Source organism: Gymnogyps californianus, chromosome 5, assembly GCF_018139145.2.
Source record: "Gymnogyps californianus isolate 813 chromosome 5, ASM1813914v2, whole genome shotgun sequence".
Classification (NCBI taxonomy): Eukaryota; Metazoa; Chordata; class Aves; order Accipitriformes; family Cathartidae; genus Gymnogyps; species Gymnogyps californianus.
Window position 1 is genome coordinate 59651917 of NC_059475.1, and position 26012 is coordinate 59677928.

General features: G+C 55.1%; 1 protein-coding gene across 1 annotated transcript; it reads left to right on the forward strand.

Moving 5' to 3' along the window:
* Positions 1-2738: 2738 nt before the first annotated feature.
* On the forward strand, positions 2739-25793 carry AMN (amnion associated transmembrane protein). Its single transcript, XM_050897915.1, has 13 exons — positions 2739-2868; positions 3343-3435; positions 5664-5782; positions 5908-5952; positions 15879-15966; positions 17501-17736; positions 19325-19462; positions 19544-19652; positions 20749-20831; positions 21830-22016; positions 22755-22929; positions 25306-25408; positions 25683-25793. The coding sequence occupies exons 1-13, from the start codon at positions 2739-2741 to the stop codon at positions 25791-25793; spliced, it is 1617 nt and encodes a 538-aa protein (XP_050753872.1).
* The last annotated feature ends 219 nt before the right edge of the window (positions 25794-26012 follow it).

Sequence of the window (26012 nt, forward strand, 5' to 3'; positions counted from 1 at the left end):
CCGTGTGGCTGCTGGAGGCCTGTAAGCGCTGGGCGAGTTCCTCTTGCTGAATCGGCACAGAGTCCCAAAGAGGGTTTAATTCCGTGGGTTGACTGAATATTCAGCTGTAGCTCCCGACCGGCCCTGATACAGGGCTGTGCCTCTCCTGGCAGCACACACAGCTCCTCTGCTACCGGGGATTTGTCATGGCAGTATAGATTGTGCTGTTGCACCCGAGACTTTAACATTTTCTTAAAAAGGAAATCCCACTGCTCAGGGCTGCCTGCTTTGAGGGCAGCCATGAGATGATGTTAACAGCTAGAGGGGCTGTCACCTGACAGGGCACTTCTCCCCAATTATTTAGGATTAGCTTCGTGTCCAAACCTTAAGCAATGAATGATGCATCACGCCAAGGAGACTGGCAAATAACGTGTGCCTGGGTACAGCCCAGCCTGTCAGCATGCCCTGGGAGCAGCCTCGAGCCCCCGCAGGGAGGTAGCTTCGGCACCGGGGGGGTTGGAGCCAGCTGGTTTTGGCATGCTTCTGCCCTCTCTGTTTGTGGCCACGGGGCCTAATGTGGTTATCACAGAATAATTTTTCCATGCGCTTAATGACTTTCTGGGGACAATGCTATTGCAACTTGACTGTTCGGAGGGCTGCAGGGACCGTGTGTGAGTTAGGAGCGATCACCCACCTCGGGGACTGGTGGTCACAACTGTCGGCACTTCATGCCGATGGGCTCAGTGCTGGGCTCCCTTTCCAGCTGCAGTGTGCCAGGACTGAGGGCTCATGTGGGAGGAGACATCCCTTGTGTCGCAGGCTGCACCTGTTTTAAGCGTCGAGAAGAGATGCAGTTGTACAACAGGGAAATTCAGCGAGGCGCTGGATGTCCCTGAAGGGCTTTAGGAGGTGGCTTTGCTGACTGACTAAGGGGAATGGTGTTTCTGGCTTTGATACCGGTTTATAACTCAATGCTGGGAAGGTCAAGCATCCGCTGTGCGCTGTTTTCCCCCTCTGCAGTGGTGACGTGCTCACCCTCCCCAGGGGCATCGCAGGCAGCCAGCACCGGGCGAGCAGGCTGGGGAGCAGAAGGGCGGGCTGGTGGCAAGGAGTAAAATGTGCTGATCTCCGCATTAGGGCAGCCGCTTTCATTTCTGGGGACTGATTTCTGCTTCCTTTCATCTTTGTTTCTCTCTCCCTGTAACCGCCTGATCCAAATCCCACTCCTCTGCAGCCTTTCGTTGTGCCTGCCTGGTCCTGGGGTACAGCAGCATCTTGGGGCGGTAGCAGCGACAAAAGCTGGGTTGGAGAGGAGCATGCTCTGGCCCTGGGGAGAGACCAGCGGCAAGGGCCAGGTTATTCTGTCCCCTCACTCCCAGCAGTAATGCTGCAGTGAGCAGCTGTCCCCAGTAACACAGGTTTTGCTGGGATTTCTGTAATTGCCCTGCCCTGTCCTACCCTAATGCTAGAGCAGGGGGAGTGGGAACGGTCCATCTGACGAACGCAGGGCAGATTGGGTATTTTAGACCTCTGCCTGCTTGTCAGAAGAATCCTGGCTCACTTAAAATCAAACAAGTATCAGCTTTGGTGGGACCGGAGCTGCCAAGCAGCTGAAACGAGCAGCACGCCAAAAGCAGCAGCTGCAGGGTACAAAAAGTAAAAATAAGGATGTGGAGCACCCCCTGAAACCCTGGGTTTTGGGGGCCATGGCATCACTCTTTGCACAGGGTCCCGTGACCGGTTTCTCCCCTCCTGCCTGCCCTGGCTGTGCTGCGGGATTCTGAGGCTGCAGACAAGCATGCACCCTGCCCTCTGCACACTGCAGTCCTTTCCCTAAGCTGTTATTGCTGAGTATCCATGATTTATACTTTTTTCCCCCTCTATTAAAATACAGGACATCTCACTGCAGCCAGCATTCACCTCAAGAGTCCCCTGTGAGAGATTTATGAGTGGTAATGAGAGCACGGGAGCCTTTCACCTCGAGGACATCTCTCAGCATCCAGCTCCCTGCACAGAAAGTGCTGACTACGTTTTGGCTGATGCCCAGGCTGAGAGCTGCTGCTCAGGAGCTTTTTCTCTTGGCAATTTGTGGGCCATGCTCGCGACACCAGTGGGGACAGAGCTCCAGGCAGGAGCACCTCCATGTTCCTTCGCAGGGCATGGTGCATCGCCCGGGGCTGCGCTGGGGCATCCTGGGGGCAGGAGCCCTGCTGCTCTTCTCACTCCTGTGCTTGCAGCAGAGGTGGGAAATGGCACCAAGTGGGTTAAGGTTTTGGGAGACAGAGAGAAGATTACCCAGGAGTGATGGGTTCCTGATCCCCACTTTCCCCCGGTCTGCCCAGTTGGAAGCTGGGAAGCAGTGGGAGCATGAAGGGTGGGATGAGGATGGCCTGTTCCCCCTCCTGCGCTCCTAAATCCTTTCTGGTGTCAGGTCAGAGCTTCTTGTGGTTTGTGACCCCTCCACTGATGTCCCTTCCAAGCACTCCTCCAGTCTCCTCCTGGGCTTCTGTAAATCCCTGCATTCACAATCTTCAGCCCTCATCCTGCTTGTACCAGCATCAGCCAAAGGGTCCCTGCTGGAGGGGTGCTGAGCCCCCACCTCTCCCCATGGCGTGGGCCTCTGTCACCATCCCCACGCTGTCCCCTTCCCAGGATGTCGTTGCTCTCCTCCTGTCCTTTTCCGCTCCTAACGCACCTTTGTAAAGACATGGGCCTGGGCCTGCACGCAGCATCACTCTGTGCTGGGGCGGAGGACGGGGATGGTGGAGTCCTTCCTCCTCCTCCTGCAGCCATGTGCACTGGTGCCACCGCCAGCTGCCCCCTTTGACCCCCGGCAGCTTCAACAAAAGCAGCGTGGGGCTGTGCTGGTGCTGCAACGGCGTGCGCCGGGTAATGAGCAAATCAGCTGGTGGCCAAAGTACAATTACAAGTCATTGCTGGGAGCTGCTCTCCTCCAAGTGAGCTAATTGAAAATACATTGAGACCATTATTAGTAATTACAAGGTAGCCGGCGTTCTGCAGGGGAGAGCGGCGTGGGACTTGCACGCGGTGCGCTTGCACTCGCCACCCTTTAGCAGGACCCAGGTGGGTGGAGGGAGTGTGGGTGGCGAGGTCCGGTGAGCTGAGCTGGGGGGACCACCGCTCTCGCCTCCCTGCCCCCTTCCCCAGCGGCTCTCCCAGGCTACCCACGGATGCCAAGGAAGTGGGGAGCTTGGGAAAAGAGCTGAGAGCAAACCAGCTTCTGGAACTGAGCAAGGCTCTGGTTTGTCCTGGGGGAAACCTGCCTCCCGTACTGGTTTACTCCCTTCTCCCTACAGCCTCCTCCGGGCTGAACCCATCACGTGACCCCGGGGAGGGTCCAAGGTCCAGCCGGGCAGGGGCTGCGGAGGCGAGGGCTGGTGGCCTGCTGCAAAATGAAGCGCCTCTTCTTCCTCCTCGGTGTCCTGCAGCTTCTTGGTGAGTATGCCCAGGGCCTGACTGCCATGGCGAGCAGGGGTGACCGCTGGACAACCTCCCCGTTTTGAGTGTGCTTTTGGCAATCCTGTTTCGGAGCAGAGCTGCAGGCTCTGTCACTTAAGGCGTATCTGTAACACAAAAGGGAAAAGGCATTTCTAGCCAGACAGAGAGAAGGCAGGGGAATGAGGCTGGGCTTACTGTATCATGCCCGCTGCACCTCTGCAGCTCGGGTTTTCCTGCTCTTACTGGAAGCCAGCAGCTCTGCACAGCAGGACACACTCTTTGTTGAATATGCATGTTGCTTTGATGTTCAAGGACTGCGCTTCCCTGGAGACAAGGCTGATTAAATAGCACGCTGATATTTCCAGGGCTGTGGAAGGTGCAGGAATGCATCAGCGCACCTGCATGGGGGAAAAGGCTTTGCAACAGGAGATTAACCTCCGTGGCCCCAGAGCCCCTGGCTGGAGGAGCTGCCGATGCAGCTGGGTCGGCACGCAGAGCCATCTCTGTGGTGTGGGGTGGCACGAGCTGGCTTGACACAACACCTTGCAGCTGCAGAAACATGAGGTGTGCGTGCAATGGGCCAGCTGAGCCTTTCAGCTGGAGCTTTAACCTCTCCGTTCCCTGGCTTCCTGGGATGGGAAGGACACAAGTCAACCGCAGCAGGAACAGAACAACTTCCAGTTACCATCTGGGGGCTTTTTCCTTTCTTAAGTTCTTTTCGACTCCAAGCCAGCAAGGTGTTTGTGCCCACAACACTGCAAGCAGCTGCTTGGGTCCTGTTCTCATCACTGTTCCAGTCTTTTTCCCTCTCAGTGGCTTTTTAAAGTGGATATGGGGCAGGAGGGTGTTTGCTCTGCCCGAGGGCTCCTTCAGGCAGCTGAAAGCAGTGGCTGCAGCCCGGTGCGGGGCTGGGGGAGCCCCTCTGCACCTTGCACCAGCCCCTGGTAGTACATTGGGACTTTCATTCTGGTTAAAAATACATCGTTTCCTCTTCACCCGGACATGGCTACGTACAGCAAATGGTCTCAGCAGAGCCCCTGGCAGAGTCAGTGCAAATTATGCTCTGAGGCAATCGTTGTGTGCTGATAAAGCCTCTGCAGAGCTTATTTAGCACAACCAGCCACATCCCTCCCCATCATTTGGACTAGCAGGGCCTAGGCTTTCTGCAGTGCATCTTCCTCCATCAGCTGGAGTCATTCAGACCACCCTCCCTCCCCAGGCCGGGCCGGGGGGTCCCCATGCCCCCTCCTGCCCCCCTCTCCACCTGACCTCCAGTGCCCAAGTCCCACTCCACTGCCTGGTCCCCTCCACGACTGGCTTTCTACGTGTTTTGTAGTTTTGTGGGTTTTTCCACTAAAGAAAAGATGATCCACGTTAAGAGCAAAGTTTTTTTCTTTTTTTTTTTTTTTTCCTCTTTTCTGTCTCGTAACTCACTTGCCTGAAGCTGTTTAATTCAGGCTGCTGCAGATTCATCTTCAGCTGAACGTGCATCTCCCAGCCAAGCCTGGGCAATGTCAGGCTTGGAGGCGTGCGGCTCCATCGCGCTCGTGCAAACAGAGTGGAAACCCACCTCTGCCACGGCCCGTCCCCGGCCAGCGGGCTCATCCCTGCGAGGACCCATGGGCAGGACCGCTGCCGTCCCAGCAAGCCCCGTGGGGAAGATCTCTATTTCCCAACCTGCTGGTGCCTCAGGCTGCAGGACACCGTTGAATCCTCCCCCCTCCAGCCCCAAACACATGAAACCAGCCCATATTTTGTGCTACATGTCCCATAGCAAATGCCCTTTCTCCTCTCGCCCTGTCCTCGTGGTCCTGCCAGCTCCGCGTGCCTGCTCTGTACCTACTGGAAACACCAAGGTCGAGGGGTCTCTGCACATTTGATTAGTCTGAGTGGCAAAAAACCCCACTGCAATGAATGCTTAGGTACCGGGTGTATGTTATTCTTGCCCATTGCCTGCAGGACTTTCCTGCCTTGTCTCTGCCTGCCAAATATTTGTCCCTTACTCCTCTTCCTACCTGGGTGGGTAAAAGCCATCACCCAGCCAAAAAAATCCCCTGTGCAGGAAGGAGGTCTGTGACTGCTCAACTGGGAACATGCAGGGGCTGCTCCTGGGTGGAAAATCCCCAAATGTGGCCTGAAAAGGCCAACCCATCCCGTAGCACATCCCGGAGAGGCCTCCCAGTGCCTTCCACGGACTGTTACACTGGTTTCCCTGCTTTTCCCAGCTGCTGCCACCGCCGTGTACAAGCAGTGGATTCCCAACACCAATTTTGAAACCGCCTCCAACTGGGAGAAAGGCAGAGTCCCCTGTGCCAGCGACGTGGTTCATTTTGAGAAGAACAAGGTATTGGCCATTTTTATGTTTTGGGGTTTTTTTTTGGTTTTTTTTTTGCAAAATGCCATTGGGCATTCAGAAAAGCCCTTTACTTGCTGGGGGAAAGCCTGCTTTTATTTTTCCTTTTCTTACAGGTCATCTCAGTCTTCGTCAGGTCTCCCCATGCGCTGACGGACATGGTAAGGCAGCGTCTGGCGGCGCCGGAGGGTGGGTGAGGGCAGGGCTGGCGCTGGAGCACTGCCAGCCGGGTGGCATGTCCCCCTGTCCCCCTCTCCAGGGACTTTGACATTTTGCTCCAGCCAGACTCGCCCAGAATGCCTCGGCTGGGGCAGGGAACAAAAGTCACAGGAGCCCGGGGATCTCTGCACCGTGGAGCCAAAAAGCCCATTTCTGGGATTATTTTTTTTTCATTGGCGGCTAAGAGGGGGAGCACCCCAAAAACCACTTTCATTTGGAAGAAATTAATTTTTCCTCCCCAAAGTAAGCATAAAACCTCCTCCATGGGACTGAGACCTTGGCAGTAGTTTGCTGAGGAGCACCAACCCACGGCGTTGCCGACACGGAGCAGGCTCTAGCCCCGGGCAGACGCTAAGCGAAGCTGACATCAAAAGATCTCGAAATGAAAACAAACCATTCTGGGAAATCCCAGAATGTTGCTTGAGAAATTTTCTTTCAAGTGCCATTCGGTTTTATATTTTTCTGTGCTATTATTAACCTGGCTGTGGCAGGATGGGCATGAAACCCTACTGAAATGCATATGTTGGGTGAGATATAAGATTGGAGGGTCTCACCTTGGAGGAGTTTCTGAGCAACCCAGTGTCCCCCCAAAAGAGGAGCCCTGCCCAGAGCAGGCTGACAGGCAGCCATGAAAGCGCGGGGTCTCGATCCCCATGGTTTGGAGGATCAAATTTAACAGGGAGGAATTAAAGGGAAAAGCAAACCTGGTGCCCCAACATGCTGGTGCGGGACGGGTCGCCGGCGAGTCCCATCCCAGCGCCGGGATGGCACAAAATGGGCTGGATCCCGTTTGTAAAACCTCCTCTCCTGGACAGGACAAGCTTGTGGCCAAGTTTTCTCTCTCGGTTTTAGGGCGGTTTTGCTCTTTTATCGGCCATTAAATCCAAACAAGCCCCTGAAATTTATGTGGTGTAATTTGTTCAGGCTGTCTATGCCACTAATAGTTTTGATGCTTTAATAACGCCATGTGCCACATTTAATCCCTCTATAAATATTTGGAGGAGTTACTTTATTTATATGGCATTTTAAATATGAATTTTAGAAGGAAAGAATGTACTGGGGAAATATGTACGAATATAATGTAATAAATGATGTGGAATTTACCCAGAGAAGAAAAGAGCAAAATATCACTCCAGTAGATTTTATTTTACTTACAGATGAATGTATAATATTTCTAAAGTACTTTCATCAGAGGCCTGCAAAGTGCATAATTGCAAAGTAGCGTTATTCATTATGGCGTGAGCCTTTCACAACGAAGCTAAGGAGCCGAGCCGAGCAGCCCTGCGGCTGGCCGAAGGAGAGGGAGGCGCAACACAACCTTTGCACAACTAATGACATCCGTGGCTGCGCCGCCGTGCCGACCGTACGCCGGCTGCTCAGGTGGACATTTCCCATCGTGACTGAGTGACGGGGTCAGGGTGCCGGACTAGCCCCCAACTCATCCCAATTAAAGGATCCAGCAGTCCTCGTGGGAGCCCCCGGGGCAGCAGCTGCGTGGGCTCCAGGGTTACAGTGAATATTATAGTCCCACTGCTGTGCAGGAGGAGAGGAGGGCTGGGGGGCCCATGAGGGAATAAATCATGGCAGCAGCACCAGCTGTAAGAGCATGGCACCGTTCCCCTCCAGCCAGGGGCTCGCCCCGCTGCTGCACTGAATTGCACCACCTGTGAGCGAGCAAGCTGCTCGTCCCGTACTGCAGCTCAGACCTTCCTTCTGAGCATCACCGCCCCAACGATTCGTGATGAACTGTCCCAGCAAGTTTCCTAGCGTGGCGGTTAATATTTCTTTTTAATTTCAGCTCAGCCACTTCCCTCCCGTGCGCTGCCGTGCTCTGTTGTCACCAGGTGATAGGGGGACTGCCAAGATTAGGGATGAAACAGGAATGAAACCCAGCACCTGAGCCGGTCTGCCACTTGTGGGGATGGTGTGAAATTTGGCAACCAGGTGGTTAGAAAATGAATTGGTCGTGAGGCTTTTTGCAGAGAGGCTGGGCTGCACCTGTTCGGCTGCCGGCCGCGCTGCGCCGGAGCATTAATCACTTAAATCAGCAGGAATACATTAAGCTTTAGAGTCGCCATGGAGATGCTATACAGCCTTTGGCCAAAAAAAAAGAGAGCGTTGCTTGCTGTAGTAGTGCAGGAGGAAATTCATGGCCGGGGAAGGAGCTGGGCTCTCGTTGACTTTCATGAGGACGGTGCCGGCCGCAGCGGGTGCAGGGAGGGGATGCTCGGTGCCGGTGCCCGGCCGGCGGAGGGGCAGCATGAGACCTCCCATCCCAACTCCCCAGCTGAGTGGAGCGAGACCTGGGGTGGCAGGGGGTCCTCGTGTGCCACCATCAGCCCCTGCTAGGCACCTATATTAAAGGAAACACTTCTGTATGGTGAACCCTCCAGCTCCCCTCCCCATCCATCCCATGCGGGCACCAGCTGAGCGCTGAGAGCTGGTTTCTTGGAGGAGGCCGGGGCTGTTGGGGCATGCAGCCTGCCTCCCCGCTCAGAGGAAACCCATTTATCGCCCAGCTCAGTGGTTATTTGGTCTGAAGTTTCGAGTGGGTCCCTAATTCAGCTGCACACTAAATCCAAATCCAGCTTAAGTGTAAGTGACTTTGAAGCACAACCATTGTGATTAGGCTGGATTTTCTATGGTATTTAGCTGCTTAAAGATGCAGATCAGTATTTTGCCGGCTTTCAGAGGCGCCTGGGGGTAAATCCACAAAAAAGATGGAGGTGCTCAGGGTGGCAGTGCCTGACGTGGGTGCTCCAGGGCAAGGCAGGCTTTGGGTTGGCTTGTCTCCCTGCTGGGGGAGAAGGGCTCCTCCGAGAGGTTTGGACCCTCTGGCTAGGGCTGCGCTTCCAAAGGCTGTGCCTGCGAGCCCAATGTTTGCCCCGATAACACCAGCCCTGGTGCAGTTTGTACCCAAGCCAGCCAGCACCGCAGCGAGGGCCAGGGATGGATGATGCCACTTGCTATTTTTGGGGTGGCAGGAGTCGGGTTTAGCCACGTGGGCAGAGCAGCCTCTCTCAACCCCCATGGTGCCAGGGTCAAGGCACTGGCTGGGGTTATTCAGCAGCGCCGATGTCACCTTTCCAGCTCTGCCCCATCACCGAGCCCTGCCACGGTGGCGGCAGCTGCCCGTACCTCCTTCCTGCCTGCGTGGTGAGGGGCCAGAAAGGCCAGGCGAGGGTCAGGAGCGTGTGGGGCACTGAGGTCTAACCAGGGACGCCTCGCCCAGCCTTATATTTTTAGCTGCCTAATTGCGAGAGCAGAATGTACTCGGCTTTGCTGCAGGATGCTCCCGCTCGGTTCCTGGCAGAGATTGATCTCGAAATGCCAATTGCTCTCCAGGGGCGCCGGCTCTAATGAATTGCCACAGTTTGTGCTCATCCCAGGCACCAGCACTCCCTCCCCCCTGCTTCCCAAACAGCAGGGTAATGAGACACCCAGAAAAGGGATTATTTTTCCTTCTCCTGAAATGAAGGTAAAAAATTTCACAGGAGTGCATGTGTGCATGCGTGTGTGCCAGCACATAATTACGAGCCCGAATCCTGCAGGCTTTTCTCCAGCAGCATTCCCGCTGAAGGTTTGCCCTAGGAAAGGAGTGCAGTAAAACAGCCTTTTACAGTCGCCTTCCCGAGTTTATTTGCTCCTTGCAGTCTAGTTTCCAGCAGGAGGAAAGCCTGTGATGAGCGGAGCAGCTTGCTGGCATCCCAGGCTGGAGCGGATGCTGGGGCAGGTCTGGCTGGGTGGCTGCTCCGTGGATCAGCTGCCGTCCCTCGCCGCTGGGGATGGCTTCCCTGCCTGCACCTCGAGCCGCTTTCCAGCTCTCTCTGACCTTGTCTGTGGAGGGACTTTCAGGAAAATGAGCTGAACTAACCTGAAATAGATTTGGCAAATTGCTTTAAGCCTCTGTGTGCCTTCTGCATCCGTAACTCAAGTGTCTTGGGCTGGTTTACCTCAATGTACTCCCTGAGGGGCTCTTGACATCCCTGTGTCTCCCCGGGACACCCAATTTCTGCACCCTGCTGGGACCTGTTTGGCTCCGCATCTGGAGGTGTGCACTGGGGGGCTGCAGTCAAATTAATGGCCTTTTTGGGCCCATTGCTTTTTTTATCCCCCCGGCTTTTATTGGGGTCTGCAGGGTGGTTTGGCAGGGGGTGTGCCGGCCAGCACCTGCGCGGGATGGCCGGGAGCTGCAGCTCCTTTGTGGGGATGGGCAGGAGCATGATGCTTCAGGAACCCAATGTGCTGGGCCACCTCTGTGCCAGGGGACACGGTGGCAAGGCCAGCTTGGGCAGGTGATGCAGGGAGCCCGCACCCCGAAATGCAACATAAAACGTGACGAGCAGACGCGGCAGGGGAACTGGCTCCTGCATTAATGAGAGCGCGGCCGCACTGCTGCCAAAGGACCCTGCCTTGCAGGAGAGGGAGGCAGGGATGCAGGCAGGGGAGAGCAGCCAAGCACCTCGTTAGCTTGCAGGGGATGACACTGAAATGATGACGTCCTGCCGGCGCACTGCTCCTTTGCCTGTGGCCTCTGCCTGCTCTGGGGGGTGAAAGCAGAGGGGTGAATTATTGCTAGGAGCAGAGGAAGGCTGGTGGGCATCTTCTGCCCGCTGCCAATGGGTCCTGTGGAGAGGAGCACTAGCTTCTGAGCCCTGTTCCGCATTGCACCAGCCTGCCTGAGCGTGTGTTTCATGGGGATAGAAACTGCGTTTCTTGCCTGGTTTCCTTGGGATGCTAAAGCCCCGCTCCTCATGGGGGCACGTGCCTGGGCAGGGAGCTCTTTGGGCAGCAAGGTCCTAGTCCAGCAGCAGGTCACCCTCCTCGCTCACCCAGAGGCCTCGGGGTGGCCGCAGGTCATCCTGCTTTGCAGGCCCCTCTCATGGGGGATCTGCAATAGCCAGTGTGGGATTGGGGGCCATGGCGGGGGCAGGCCAGATCTGGCAGCAGGCTGGGGGCATGGGGTGGTGTGTGCGGCTGGGGGGAAGGATGCCAACCCGAGGATGCAGGTGGGAGCTTCACCCAGGCAGGAAAGCGAGCGAGTGAATCCCCGCTAACAAATCCAAGAAACCCTGTGGCGAGCGAGCCCCTGGCAACGCTCCAGAGCCATCAAAGGGATTCACCTGCAGATGAATCTGGCCCCGTGCCTTTCTGGGGCCTTCAGTCAGCAGCTGGATCCCACCCAAGCACCCACACACCCAGCTGCGCTCAGACCCCCCGGCCCCAATGGGTGTTGGGAAAACCCCCACTATTCCCACGTGCGGGCAGCAATGGGCAGCGGCTGCCTGCCTGCTGCCCCAGCTGCCTGCTGCCCCGGCTGCCTGCTGCCATCTGTGGGCTGCCGCTGCCCCAGCAAAGCAGGACTGGGAGAGATGATACAGAAATAATTTTCCTTGCACTTTAACACCTGTGGTGGGTTACAGGACTCTGTGTTGGAGAAATAACCCCCTCGCATCCTACCCCAGCAATGTTTTTCGATAGGGTGCCACCAGCACCAGCCCCGAAGCTGCCTCCAGGCCAGGTGCTGGGCGAGGGGATGTACCCAGGAGCTATATGCGCAGCCCCAATGGCTACTGATCTACTCGCTGGTGCACCCATGGGTGCAGCGCTGCGGAGCCCAGCATGCCCGGACAGTGCCGGCATTGCGTGATGGGGATGGTGGCACCATCTCCCCTGAGCAAGAAATTCAAATCCGTTGATGCTGCAAATTAAAACAAGGCTGGGCGAAGAGCCGGCTGCAATCATGAGCATCGCTCACCCGGGTTCAAAGCAGAAGTGCTGCATTTTTTCCTGCACTGATGATGGTGACACGCTGGTCACACTGCTGCTGTCAGTCATCTCAGCCCGATGCTCGTGAATCGAGCAGAGCCGGGATGTGCTGGAGGCTGGTTCAAAGCCACCCACTTCAAAAGCCGCCTCTCAGCTTTTCTTTTGCATTTCAGAGGTTACTTTCATTTTCACTTACGCACTGGGGCAGTGGGAATTCTTCTCAGTGGTGCAACGCTGGGGTTGCAAACATGATGACTCTGGGCCAAGAGCCACATGGGGTCTTTGCTCTTTTTTTTTTTGCTGACTTTCATGAGAAGAATGATGGCTGTGTTTCAGTTGTCATTACACTTGATAACGATGACCGAGGAGATAAGTCATTTACCAGTATCAGGGAAGGGAAATGACTAATGGGACTCTAAGCTCGCTGTATTAATGGCCCTGGAGTACAGGTTGGCAGGAGCAAGGGAAAGCAGATGAAACTGCCAGCTTTTTGGCTCTGGTCCTTTCGTACATGTCATTGCTCAATTCAAAATGTACTTGGAAAGTGGCCCAACCTATATGCAATTTCTATACTAAACTCCCAAATGCAGAAAACCACTGCCCAAACGGAGTCTCCATTTGTCCTCTGCAGCGAGCTGAGAGGCTTAACTTATGTTAGGAAAAAAGAAAGGGCAAATTATTTACAAACTAAGATCCAATGGACAATGGAGCACCTTCTGAAATGCTGCCCAGTGGCGTGCATCTTGGGGAGGGCTGGTGGTGGATAGACAACATGTCCGCCTTGGTGGGCAAGGAGCCGTAGCTGCAGGGGCCAGCCTCAGAACTTCCTGCTACGAAGCAGAAGTACAGGGCTCTTTTTGCACTTCATGTTTGTGGAGATGAGGGGACTCCATCCCCTGGCTCGCATCGCGTTGTGTTGCATTTTAATTCCAGGGCTGGTGCTAACAGCGTTTGGGCAGTCCCAGAGAGTGAAGGGGTCAGCAGCTGGGACGCTGTGTGTACTGTGGGACTGTCATTTCCCTGCCAAACTCACACTCAGGTGGACAGCTTCCTCTGGGCTTGGGAAGTCCAGCCAGCCTGGGGTTTTGGCCTCAGTGGTAGAGGGGGATCTCCAGTGGTAGCTGGAGAAGCTGCATCTTCTCCAGAGAGCCCAGAGGCCAGTGTCTCCAGAGCCCTGCACAGGCGCTGCAGGCGTGGGGCAGATTTAGCATGAGGCGTTTTCTCCCACCTCTCCCTGTGGGCAGGATTGGTGCCGTGCACGGCTGACCCTGCGTCTGCTCTGCACCCCATCCAGACCCCGCTCACCTGGGCCCTCCCAGGCACAGGAGGACATGACCTCGGTTGGTCATTGGACCAGTATTTGTGCATCTCTGTGTGTGCAAGCGTGTGTATCTCTAACCAAGCAAGCCCACCTCATCCCTGCCTTTGCCACACTGAACTCAACCATGCTGTGTGAATCCTTACCGGTTTTCCTTGCTTTGCTTTGTGCATAATGCATGCACACAATGCTCTTGCATTGCTCCCTGGAGCAGCGTGAGTGATGCAGCTTACAAATGTAGGCACGTATTTGTCTAAGTGTTGTCTCTGGCTTTTTTCTCCCCCCTAGTTAATTTGTGAAAATCCAAACAAACAACCCCCTGGACAGGAAAGCTCATTGTGTCCTGCGTGGCCACTGCAGGGCGTTTGGGAAGCTCTGACCCACAGCCATAGTCAAAGTGTTTGGTAGCGACAGGGGAAAGAGCTGTCAGTTAGGCAGGGATGCGAGCAGGGACTTCCCAACCCAGTGGTCTTGATCCAGCTACAACAGTCACAAACGCCAACTTCTGCAGCCTGGGAAAGCAAGCAGAGGCCAGCCAGTCATGGCCCTGCTGTGTCACCCATCCCTGTCACCAGCAGCTGCTGTCTCATTTTTCTTCCTCCACCCAAAGATCCCTGCAGCTACAGGCCTGAGTGCCCACAAGTGACTGCTGTGAAGAGCTGGTACTCTGCGTTGGTGAAACGATCCACTGCATCCCATCCAAAACCCCACCCTGAGCAGCTCAGCTGGACCCCAGCAGCCAGCTGGCCACCCTCCCTGCTTGGCCCCGTCCTGCACAGCAGGCTTCAGGGTGGCAACCTGCAAACTGGGCAAGAGGCAGGGGTGAGTGGCTCCAGCCTGAAATGGCCCAGCGGGTTTGGGAGAAGGGACTTGGCCAGCAGTGCTCCTGGTACCTGCCCTGAGTATAGGCGTTTTAGCTGACTGCTACAAAGTGTCCCACCACCCGTTCCTGCGTGGGCTCACAGGAAAACAAGCCAGGGCACTTCTGAAGTGAAGCACCTTGTGAAAGAAGCTGGTTGCATAGACCTTGCCCAGCTCAAAGCAGGCCAAGTCCTGAGCCTCAAAACGCCACTAGATACAGCTTTTATATCTGCAGCTAAAGGGCACGTTGCCATTCATATCCTGGCAGACCTTTCAGCCTCTTTCAGTGCTTCAGTATTGGAAAAATCGGGTTTACTCAAGAGTAATAGGAATTCAGAGAACATGATGGCGTGCTTTCCAGTTAGGCATGACACATGGAGCAGTGTCCATAGGCAAAGGCTTCTTCCTGGCTGGTGGGGAGACTCCATACCCTTGGGGCAGACGTTGCCCAGACCTCAGCTATTCACCTCGTCATCCCCTCTTGTCCAGCCCAACGTACAACATTGCTGGGTCTGAAGCAGATGGTGCACAGGAGCACTGCAGGGCTCTTCTTGGTGGCAGCCACCCTCTGCTCTCCACCCTGGCTTCTCACAGTTCCTGAACCAAGAGGGGGACCTGGGCTATGGCCTTCAAAGCACCACACCACCAAGGCACTAAACTTCTAAACAGCTGCCTACAGCTTGGGGTGAGGAGCTTTTTGCCATGTCCATTCCCCACCCCCCCAAGGTGGTCCCTGTGTGGGACAGAACATCCTCAGGCAAGACTGCCCCAAAGACAGAGAGCTATCATCGCAGCCACCCGCAGCAGTCATTCATAAGTCTTGCTTTCTCTAACCTACATGCATATTTAAAGACCAATTAAGTAGATGAAACCTTAAAATCCCATCTAATGTGCTTCTGCCTGAGCACAGGACCCAGTGCATCAGCATAATGCAGTCCTGGAGGGCTTGCAGCTGCTGTCTGGGGAGTGATGCTAAAATCCTGGATAGAACGAGTTAGAGGAGAAGGAAGCCTTGACCATCACTCACTCCTTGACACGTGAAAATATTGGGGGAAAACCCAACTTTCTCTCTGGCAATTTCTAAAAGTAAAATAAGATGGACTGGGCTGAATAACCCGTGTGCTGTTAACGAGTCACCTGATTCAGTCGTTTGCCAAGGCCTGTCCCGGCGTCGGCAGCACCAGCTGGTGACCCGGGTGGCTGCAGCTCCTTGCCGAAAGGGCTCCCATGGCAGAGCTGCGCCTGTTGAGGTTTGTCCTTGTGCCCTGGAGCAGAAACCTGGCCGGGCTGAAGCCAGGCAACTGTGGTGACCCTGATGACCTGCCGGTGATGTCCTACCCAACAAGAAGAGTGTCTAGCTATGTCAAGCTACGCCAAATGCCCCTGTGTCCTTTCCTTAGCATGCGCCAAGCGCGAATCCACTAGCTAACACCTCACCAAGCATTGCTTGGGCCCCTGAGTTATTTTTTGTGGGGCAAGCACAGCCCATGGAGGTGGGAACCCATTAAGCAAGGGGACCTCTGGGCACTTGCAGAGTAAGGTTGGATTTTTCATGGCATACCAATGTATAAAGCCGTTCCTGAGCTGCTGGGAGTGTGTGCAAGAGGAGGAAGGAGCTGTCAAAAGAGCTTATTTTGCTTTTTCCTTGTTCTTGCTTCCCTGAACGCTTCATGCTTTTCTGTGTTACTGGAAGATAATGTCAAACTGCCTCTCCCCATCGCAGCATCCCCATCTGTAAAAACAGGAGCTGATACTTTCCCATTAACGTGGGGCACGGCGAGGGTAACTCCTAATGACTGTAAAGTGCCTCAGAGACAGCAAGTGTAATAGGCAGCCTAATAATTAGCACTGTTATTTGATTACAAGCCTGGGTGGCTGGCAGCGGGACCGCACAGTAATACTCTGAATCCCTTCGTCTAGTACCTGCCCCTGAATGGAGAATTCGTGCTGGCATCTGGTGCAGGATTCGCAGCTTTCGATGGCAGCTGGGATCCAGGCTGTGACTCAGGTATTTTGTGCCCAGGCCAGTCACCCCATCAGCCCCTGATTAATCATGCAAATTCAGCCCAAACTCTTCTACAAAGGTCTTTGCTGTCCCATCTCAGAGCGAAGTGAATCACTCCTCTTTTAATACCTACCTTTTCTTTGATGACCTCCCTCACATCAGATCTTTTTTTCCTGCTAGATCACCTGTCTTCTAAAAAAGTAATTATAGTAGGGAAGCCTTTGAAGTTGTAGCAGAGAGGCAAATAATGTTTGTATTCTACCCTGCCTATTAAGCACGTAGCCACATCAAAGCCCTTATTTTCTTTGCCATGGTATTTCTAAAGAAAACTGGTTAGGAATTACACACCGGTGAGCTGAACCACAGCCATCGCAGTGAGCTGGCCTTTGGCCCAATGTGCACAGGCATTTCGGCACGAGCGCATCCTTCCTTCCCCTCTTAGCCTCCAGCCCAGGTTTGCCATGACAGAGACAGCCCGTTTGTTTCACCAGTGCCTGTTATTAGTCTGAAAGCTGTTTGCTAGGGGGATGTATTTGGGGTATTTAAGAGCCACCCAATGCTTTCAGTGGCAAGTAACTGTTTAGTTCGGCTGCAGGAAAGGAAGAGTCCAAGCAGAGCGCCTGTGCCTGCGCTCTGACCAGCAAAAAAAGAGAAAAAAGAGAGAAGAAGCCCAAACGGGTCTGCCCAGAGGAAGGACTGTAGCATCAGGCTGTCTGGAGCCACTCCAAAATCCTTCATCGCTATCATTTTTCTGCTCTGGGGCTGTTTCCCCCCATCAGGGATGCTCTGGCAGCTGCGCTTTGCACTGGGCTTTTCCTGCTGATCGTGTGCTGCTCCCCTGAAATCAACAGGTGTTTCTGGGGCAACTTTCACAATGGATTTTTTTAAAGCATGATTTTAAAACGAATGCAAATAATTCAGTCAATAAACGCCTGCATGCTAGCTGAATCGGTAAAGATTCAGCTGTTGGGGAAGGGTGGGAAGGAAGCAGGGCACTGCGTGATGATACTAACTGTGACCAGCAGGGAAATGGTTAATGGTTAAATAATTAATGGTTAAATGGGGCACTGGTTTTGGGGTTACCCACTATGGGGAACAGGGCCGGTCATGTTTCTGCAGGCCTGCTAGGCTGCTTGGAAACTGGGACATGAATTATCATACCCATTTTTATCCCGTTTAGCTGTTATTCAGCATTTGGGCAGCTGTTTTCCTCCCTAACCATAAGGGTGAGCTTTAAAGAAGGGGGGGAAAAATGTCCTGTGGGATCTGGGGCCGGAGGCCTGCAGCCAGAAGTGGGGTCCGGGCTGAGCTGCTGAGACCCCAGCCCTGAGCGCTGGAAAGCTTTGCTGAGCTCTGGGAGGTGCCTGCGGCGAATGCCGGGGAGGGTAATGCCAGGGCCAGGCCTTCGCTCCCTGCCCGCGGGGTGAGCTCCTCCGCTTCAGGCCAAGCAGCGCCTGGTTTTACCAACCCAGATGCACCCGTTGAGGCTGCGGATTTGGGTCTGGGTCGTGCTCAACCTTTCCTGTTGCTTTTCCAGGTGCGACAGTGAGGTTTGCCGACGCCGAGCACCACGCGTGGTTCGACCCCACGCTGTGGCAGGATGTGTCCCCCGGCAGGGAGCTTCAGCCAAGTGGGCGCATCTTTTCTGTGGATGAGGAACGTGTCCCGTGCCGCTACGACGATGTTATCTTCCAGCCCGAAACTTCCTTCCGGGTAAATGTCGACTCATCGCGCCGAGTGATTCATCTCCGCAGCATCTCTCTCATGGGCCAGGTAACGTGGGGATGATGAGAAACTGGCTCGATGCCACCTTGCGACGGCCCCAAAGTAGGTCAGGAGAGGAAGGATCAGCGGGGGATGGAGGAGCGGCACTGTGCGGGGAGATGGGGTACTCCCATGGCACTGCAGCTTCATGGGCTGCTACTGCTGTGGATGGCCTCGATGATTTTTTCCCTCTACCGGTTTGTTATCGCCTCCCTCTCTGCGGTGTGGGAGCACAGGCCTTCTCACTATTCACATTAAAATAAAATGGCCAACGTGCACAGGTCAAACCACCCGCAAGTGGCGGTTCTTCTCCGGCACCCAGGGGCTGCCCTCTTCCCAGGCATGTGTCCGCAACCGTGCCGCTCAGGGACCCTCTGGGGACACCTCCCTCCCACCCCTGACCTTAACATGGCCCTTGGCCCAGCGATCATCTCCCAGCTTTGCTTCGGTACTGCTCTTTAATTGATTGGAGGGATAATTATAGAAACGCTGGCAGCCTGCTGTGCTTCAGCCCGGGAATCAGGCACACGACGAGCCCTGTCCCTCGCCAGTCAGAGTAGTGAAAGATCACAGGCGCTGCAGCAGTAAACACAGGCTCCTTCCAGGAGTGGGAGATGCGGCAGACATTTCATACGTTATTTATTATTTCTGCTGCTGCACTGCCTGGGATCTGCCATTTCAGGACTAGGCATTAGGTAACTGCTTTTTGAGTAATAAACTCAGTCGGTGTCCAGGCGGGTACAGGCGAGTCTGGACAAGGCAGCATCCCAACAGAGCTCACCTCGGGCACATGTAGCCCCAGGGATGCAGAGGTGGATGGTCTTGGGTGCTCGGAGTGATGCCGGTCCCACTGATGCCTGGGGACTACCCCATGGCACATTGTCCCCCCTAAATCCACCCCCCCAGGGACTGCAGCTGGCTGTGCCCTGGGGTGGAGGTTGCTGCTAAGCAATGAGATGGAAGGAGAAGGTGCTTTTTATGTTTGTGATTATAGCGTATTTCCTAAAAACTGACCTTATAAGCTACTTTGTCCCTTTGTAGCCAGCCCACTCCTTGCTCTGTGTGGGGTATTTTCACCCCAGGGCCTGAGAAATCCTCCTGTTGTGCCAGGGCATGGAGAAGCCTCCTGTGAAAGAAAACGGGTGAGGGAATTACCAGCGGCTTGGCAGGATGAGGCTGGTCAGTCCGGCTCAGCCTTCACTAATGCCGAGCCCACTGAAACACTTCCCATATTGAAGGAAAACACCTCAGATCCAGCCCCTTCCTCCCAGTAATTAAAAGCTGATAACTTGAATTCTCTGGGCCCACAGAAAGAGGGAAAGCAAAAAGAAAAAAAAGCCCAGCCATCTCATGATTTATTTGTGGTCCTTTTTTTTCGGTTTTAAATTAGAAAGGGTTTTTCTTTTGGCCCCGTGGAAAAACCTGAATGGGTGTATTGGCAGGATTTTCCTGCTGCACTCACTGCCTGCAATGGGGCTGCCCCAAGCTGGCCGTCAGACATGGCACCCAGCGTCCAGGCGGCACAGCCGGGTGCCTGGGGACAGCGCTGGGACCTGGCTGGGGATACTCACCTGCTTTGCTGCTCTTCCCCGCGCAGGAGCTCAGCAGCCCCGAGGCCTGGGCAGGGTACCTGCGGGGTCCCTCCGCCCCGCTGCAGTTTCACGGCAATGGCACTCTCCAGGTGACGGGCACCGGCTGTCCCGACAAGTCCGGCTGTGCCTGCGGGAACGCCCCGGTGAGTCCTCCCATTGCAATTTAGGGGGGTGCCATTGCAATTTGTGGGGCGAGGGACTGACGCTGCCCTGCTCTCCTTTAGGATAGCCACCGCATCTGCGCAGCCCTGCTCAGGGCGTCGGGGAGGCAGTGCCCAGTGCCAGCATGCCAGAGCCCTTTGCAACCCCTTGGCCACTGCTGCGGGGTCTGCGGTGAGTGGGGGGCATGGCCCTATTCCTCCTCTCTGCCACCCTGGCTGCCCCAGCCCCTTCCCCGGGCTCCGCGGGGGAAAGCTGGGTGTGGGGGGTGCTGCTGGTCGTGGGCTGAAGTTTTGCTGTATCACTGCTCCCATGGGTCCCATCCGCAGGTCCCATCTGCATCCCACATGCCACCCTCCCAGGACATCTCTCTGAAGCATCAGCCTGGCTTTTGGGAGCCTGTTCTGAGTTGCAGCCCTTTGTCCCTGCCTCTGGTTTATCCTGTCAGGATGTCACAGCTCGTCAAGCTAATAGGGCTGTGCTGAATCTATGCAGTGGAAAACACTCAGAGGAAATGTATCTTTTTCACCGTAATGTCAGCCTTCCAACAGCAAATTCGTTTTATTTCATTTAAGATGATAAAAACATGCAGATTGACAGCGTTCCCTCTACAATGGGCGCTTCTCCATTAATCCACCTGGAAGGTTTCTAAGGGGAATTCTTCATGCACAATTGTACCTAGATATTTGGTATATCGTATTTGGCATGTCATACCAAATTCATTAAAACGGCACCATATGTTTCTCCAATGTGCTCCTAAAAGCAAAGCCCCTTAAAGCCTTTAGGAGAATTTCATATTTCAACAAATACTTACTTGCGTTTTTTCCGAGGAAAATATTTGACTCAATGACTGCAGTGCAGTGGTACAGCGAGCACAGGTGTCCCCTCCTCTCTGCCTTCCCTCCAAAGCCAGGGTAGCATTGGTGAATCACAGTCTTGCAGCCCCAAAACCAGGTACATGCAGAGCTTCCTGGAGGGATACGTGGGAGAAAGCTTTCCAGGGAAAGCTTCTGTCTGGAATATGGTGGAAATGAAAAGCCTTTCATCAAACCCAGCTGATAAAAAGACGAGCGAGGGAGGGAGAGGTTTCTTGGGGCAGCGCTGCTCAGGCAGGGCTGTGGAGCCACCTTTCCTGAGCCCAGCCAGACCAGTTGCGCAGAGGTACTGGAGGGTCCCTAGTGCCTTTCATGGCAGTTGGAGCTGTGCTGCTGCAGCAGCTCTCTGCCCGGGCTCGGTGACAATGTCATGTCTGTCTGTTTTCGGGCTGCAGGAGCCACCATTAACCTGGATTTCACTCCTGATTTTGACCTGCAGAAGTACCGGGACAGACTGGTCCAAGCCTTGCTGAGCCAGGTACATCAGCCCGCCGGATTGGGAGGGGCTAACAAAACCACAAGCCACTGGCCACATCTGCCGGTGACTCGATGCTGGTGGGGCTGTCTGGGGGGGCATGCGGTCCCAGCGACGCAGGGGCTTCAGCCTCACTCCCCACCACCCCGCAGGGCTCACTCCCCCACATTTGGCCCCTTGGATGTGCCAACTTGCTGTGAGGGCTGGTGCAGCCTCCCTTGCTCCCCACCACAGCCACGCTGCCCCTCTCAACGCAGGGCAGGAACAGCTGCCGGCATGCAGATGGGGAAGGATGCAGAGGGGCTTGCTGGAAACGCCGGCCTAGAAAACACAGGAGGTCAGCCAGGAGGTCAGGTCTAGATAAAATGGGAGGTCAGCCCATGTGGCTGGGATCATGTGAACCTGCAGCAGGGGATCCCATGGCCTCTGGGAGATGGGTCCCAATGCTGGGCTGCTTTTTCATTCCCCAGTAGGCAAGCATTGGGTGGGTAACCGGCACTGGTCAGCACTCAGATGCATGCTCTACAAGGCATCACTTCATGCTGGTGCTTGTCAGACACAGCATGACATCCCTCCTCCTGGCTGGGAGCTGCTGGGGGAGGAGGCGTGCTCCGAGTTACACTAGGAGGATCGATATCAGAGTATTGCTGTATTGATCCCGAGCTGAAAGCCTGCTGCCTGCCGTCCTTGCAGCCGCACATGTCTTAATACAGCATTTAATGGGTGTGCTACATGAAATTGCTTTCTCGGTGCGCTCGCCTCCGCAGGGGGACACTGCATGCTGGGTGCTGGTCACAGCTTGGAAGGGAGGGGAGGTATGAACCTCTCATTTGGGAAACACAGCAGCACTGCGGTAACAGGGATGGCAGCTCTGTGATGGGGCTCACATGAAGATTTATAGGTGGACCTTGCTAGTGCATCCATCGTGGCTGTCTGTAGAGGTGACTAATTCCTGCCTACCACTCTCATGGGCTTTACATGTTTCCTTGTGTTTTGAAAAGCCCAAGTACGCCAGCATGCGGATGGCCATATCCAAGGTGCACAAAGCGCAGACCTTCCTGGGAGTCATACCCCGAAGCTCCACTCCTGTCATCCAAATCGTGCTGATCGATGATGGAGCAGGAGCGCAGACTGGCACCACTGCGGGGCAGCTGGCAGCAGACATCATGGAGGACATAGCACAGCACGGTAACGCTGTTGTCCTTGGGGGTTCCCCTGCAGGTGCCACTGCTGTCCGGAGCTCCTTGTCCCCCACCAGCAACCCACGTGTCCAGTTGGGTTTTGAATGTCTCCAAAGATGGAGACTCCACAACATCTCCAGGCAATCTGTCCTCGCGATTGACCACCTTTGCAGTAGAACAGTTTTTTCTCATATTGAAGTGGAATTTACCGTATTTCAATTTGTGCCCATTGCCTCTTGCCCTGTCACTGGCCACCACTGAGAAGAGCCTGGCTCTGCACTCCAGCTGTGTCTCGCCAGGGCAGAGCAGAGGGGAAGGGTCACCTCCCTTGACCTGCTGGCAACCCTCCTCCTCATGCAGCCCAGGATACCATTGTCCTTCCATGCCATGTCTGGCCATGGTCAGCTTGGTGCCCACCAGGACCCCCAGGTCCCTCTCTGCAGAGCTGCTTTCCAGCCAGAATGCTGCGTGTGGAGGCAGCCATGTAAGCTGGCAGATGCTGATGAGCATGTAGGTCACAGCCAGGGGACCTGGTGGTTGTTGTGTGTGTAGCAGACCCACATGGGCTTGTCCCAGTTGGGTCCACCCAGCTGTGTATCCCACCCCCTGTCGCCGGGGAAAGGTGATCGACCAAGCGAGCAGTGCCAGACCCAACCCCAGGCTCCTTCTGCCCTGTGCGTGAGCCACTGCGGGGCTGTGTTGCCCTGTCCAGTCTTCACCCCTATTTCTTCCTGCCCTTTCCCAGGTGAAGCACTTGGCATTTCAAGTGGCAAAATGGAGGTGGCCACTGGCAGCACTTTCAGCGGGCAAGTGGGGAGCCATGTATTGAGCAGGATCACAGCAAGGACGATCTTGGGGCTACTCTTCGGTCTCCTGTTGCTTGGAGGGATTCTCTTTCTCTACAGAAAGGGAAAGCTAAGGTAGGGATGAGGCTTCTGCTGGCAGCATGTTGCCAGGCTTCTCCTGCCTGGGGGCAGCTATCATCCCAAGGCTGTCCTTCCAGCCAGCCTGGTGGCACAGAGGCATGCAGGGCTGCCCAGAGCTCCCATGGTGGTGGGCATGGCCAGGCAGTCTGCTATACCCAACGTTACTAGTTGATAGCATCACAGAGTGGTTTGGGGTGGAAGGGACCTTTGAAGATCATCTAGTCTACCCCGCCAGCCGTGGGCAGGGACATTTTCCACTAGATCAGATTGCTCAAAGCCCCATCCAGCCTGACCGTGAACACTTCCAATGATGGGGCAGCCACAACTTCTCTGGGCAACCTGTTACAGTGTCTCACCACCCTCATACTAAAGAATTTCTTCCTTATATCTAATCTGAATCTACCCTCTCTTAGTTTAAAACCATTGCCCTCGTTCTTCCTCACAGTTTATTGGACATGAGGTGGCTGAAAGGCACTTCCATATTCTTGGACTGGTACTTGGCTGGGAGGACTTGCTTCTTGGTGCCATGTGGCACAGTGTGCTCTGGCGGGAGTGGGGCTGCTGTGGCTCGGTTGGAGCTCTGCGCAGCCTGGTCGTGCTGCCTGGGGACATCTCCTGTTCCTTGTAACTGTTAGTTTGTAGTCCTGCGGGGGGATGGAAGACTGAAACTGCCAGCTGCTAAATAGAAATGCATCAAAATAATTCAAAGCACTCGTCCCACAGCTTTGTAGCCATGAAAGGGAGTGACAGCATCCAGAAGCAAAAGCAGCTTCTGATGCATTAGTTGCTCATGCAGTGTGGAGAGTGGTGTGCAGGTCCCAGGGGAGGGACGGTGGGGTGCACGGCACCTGACCTTACCGCAGCGGGGAGCTGATCAGAAATATCCTTCTCCATCACCTTTTCCCCTCACAGCTTGGAGACAGGCTCCAGCAGTGAACAGGGCATCCCGGCAGCGCCCACAGCAGGCACTTGGGGCACCCACCTCTGCTCCTCACTCATGCATCCACCTTCATGCAGGGTACTGCCTCTCCCAAGGATGGTTTTGCAGGGTTTATTGGCAGACGTCTTTGTGGGGGGGGCTGTCTGCTGAGCCACTGTGGCTCATCTCACCTACTTGACAGGCAAACACGATGGATCCTATGCTTTTTATAACCAGGGGGTGGGAATTGCTTTAATTTGTGTGTGCAAGGTGCATTGGTGTCTGCCAGGGCATGCCAGCCGTGTTGCAGGCTCACAAGTCAGGTTGTTTCTTCCCTCCTGGTTCCTCTGCTGGGGTTTTCTTGCCACGCAGCAGCAGCCGTGGCCAGGGATGCTTGCCCTGCTGCTCGGCACGTGCTGACATGACATTTCCTAGCAATAAACCCGCGCCTTCATTTAATTTCTAAATAAAACTCCCAGCCCCATAATTGCTACTTGATGATTTATCTTCCACTGACACTTCTTTGGACGCCGGACAGGCCTTTGAAACTGGCTCCGTCAGCAGCAGAAGGGAGTTCGTGTAGCTACAGGAGATGGAGCTGAACCCGAGCCCAGGCCACGTCCCCGGCCGACCCGCTCCTGCTGCGTGTCCCAGAGCTGCTCTGGGGCAGGGCCCTTTCGGGCAGTGCTGCCGGGCATCGTGGAGGCATCCGACAGCAGCAGGGGTGCTGCAAATTAGGCAGGAGGCCCTGGGAGCCTGCGAACAGTCTGCCTCCATGCAGCAGAGCTGTCCTGACCACCAGCGAACCAGCAAATTTAGCTTGTTTCCACAAAAAGGGCCTGGCACAGCCTCCCTGCAGATAGCACAGCTCCTCCGATTGCATATATAGAGGCTGTGGTCACAGTGTTTAAGTATCAGTGGGCTCTCAGGACGTGCGGTGGTGTGTGCGGACCCACTGCTGAGCCCACCCACACCAGGTGCCTGGTGCAGGGGATGATGCTTGGTGACTGGGACCCTTAGGATAAGAGTAATGAAGAAAATAATAGAAGTAGTGACAGTGATTAAGATGATAAAATGATAACATGATAAAAGTAATGATAAAAGTAATTAGTGCTTGTTGAGACTGCAGTGGGAACAGGTGTCAGCTCTGTGGCAATTCATTTTAGGCCATGGGGGGAGAGTGATGGCTCCAAAGCGAAGCCTGTGCTGGGGTTGTCTGCCTCTGACAAACTCTTCCCTCCAGGATGCAGGTCCCAGCCCTCCAGGCTTAATGGTTTCTGCTGGATAGAGCAGCTTTTCCCTGGGAAAGGGTACAAAGATCCCATTTGAAGGACAGCCTGAAACTTTGTCCCCGTATTGTCCCATCCACCTCTTGAAGATGCAGTGTTTCAGCTGGGGGAGCTTCTGGGACGGGAGGGATGCGGGTGAGCAATGCCCAGGTCTCTCCCCAGGTTGCCCACCCTGCGTCTCCCCTGGCCCTGGGACAGAGCGGAGGAGCCCGTGTCCCCTGAGGCAGCCAGTGACAAAGGCTTCGACAACCCCATGTTCGATGTGGTGAGTTGCCACTGCCCAGGGACACAGGGATGCTTGGGAATGTGGGCAGGAGGTGGCATGGCCCCAGCCAGGACACTCCTGAGTGCTGGTGGAGGTACAACATGCCTGGCAGGGCTCCTTCTTTCCCCAGGCCAGGAGGGGTTTGTAGGACGGTCCCGTCCTCCCGCAAGTCACCAGCTCCTCGGCTGCCGCAGGGACTCAGTGCTGGGTGGGTTTTGCCGAGGGTTTTGCTTCTCTTCCCCATCGGTTGCTTTTCCCTCCCTCGCTGCTGCAGGAGCCACCAATCGCTGACCCTGGAGAGGAGACGCCACAGGAGATGGCTCCTAAAGACCACCAGGTCTTCTACCTCAACCCTCTGTATGATGCAAGCGAGACGGAGATCTGACAGCGTGGCCTCATGCCGGGGGCAGCCACCATCTCCCTGGGGACACCGCCGCCTCTCCAGCCCTTACAGCCCCTCATGTCACTCCTGGTGTGCTCTAAACCACAAGCAAGCACATCCCACCTGAATAAAAGTGTCTGCATGGTGAAGGAACCACAGCAAACCTTTACCATAAGGGCTCAGCCACACAGGCACGGCCTCCCTGGTGTTGGTTCTGGTTTT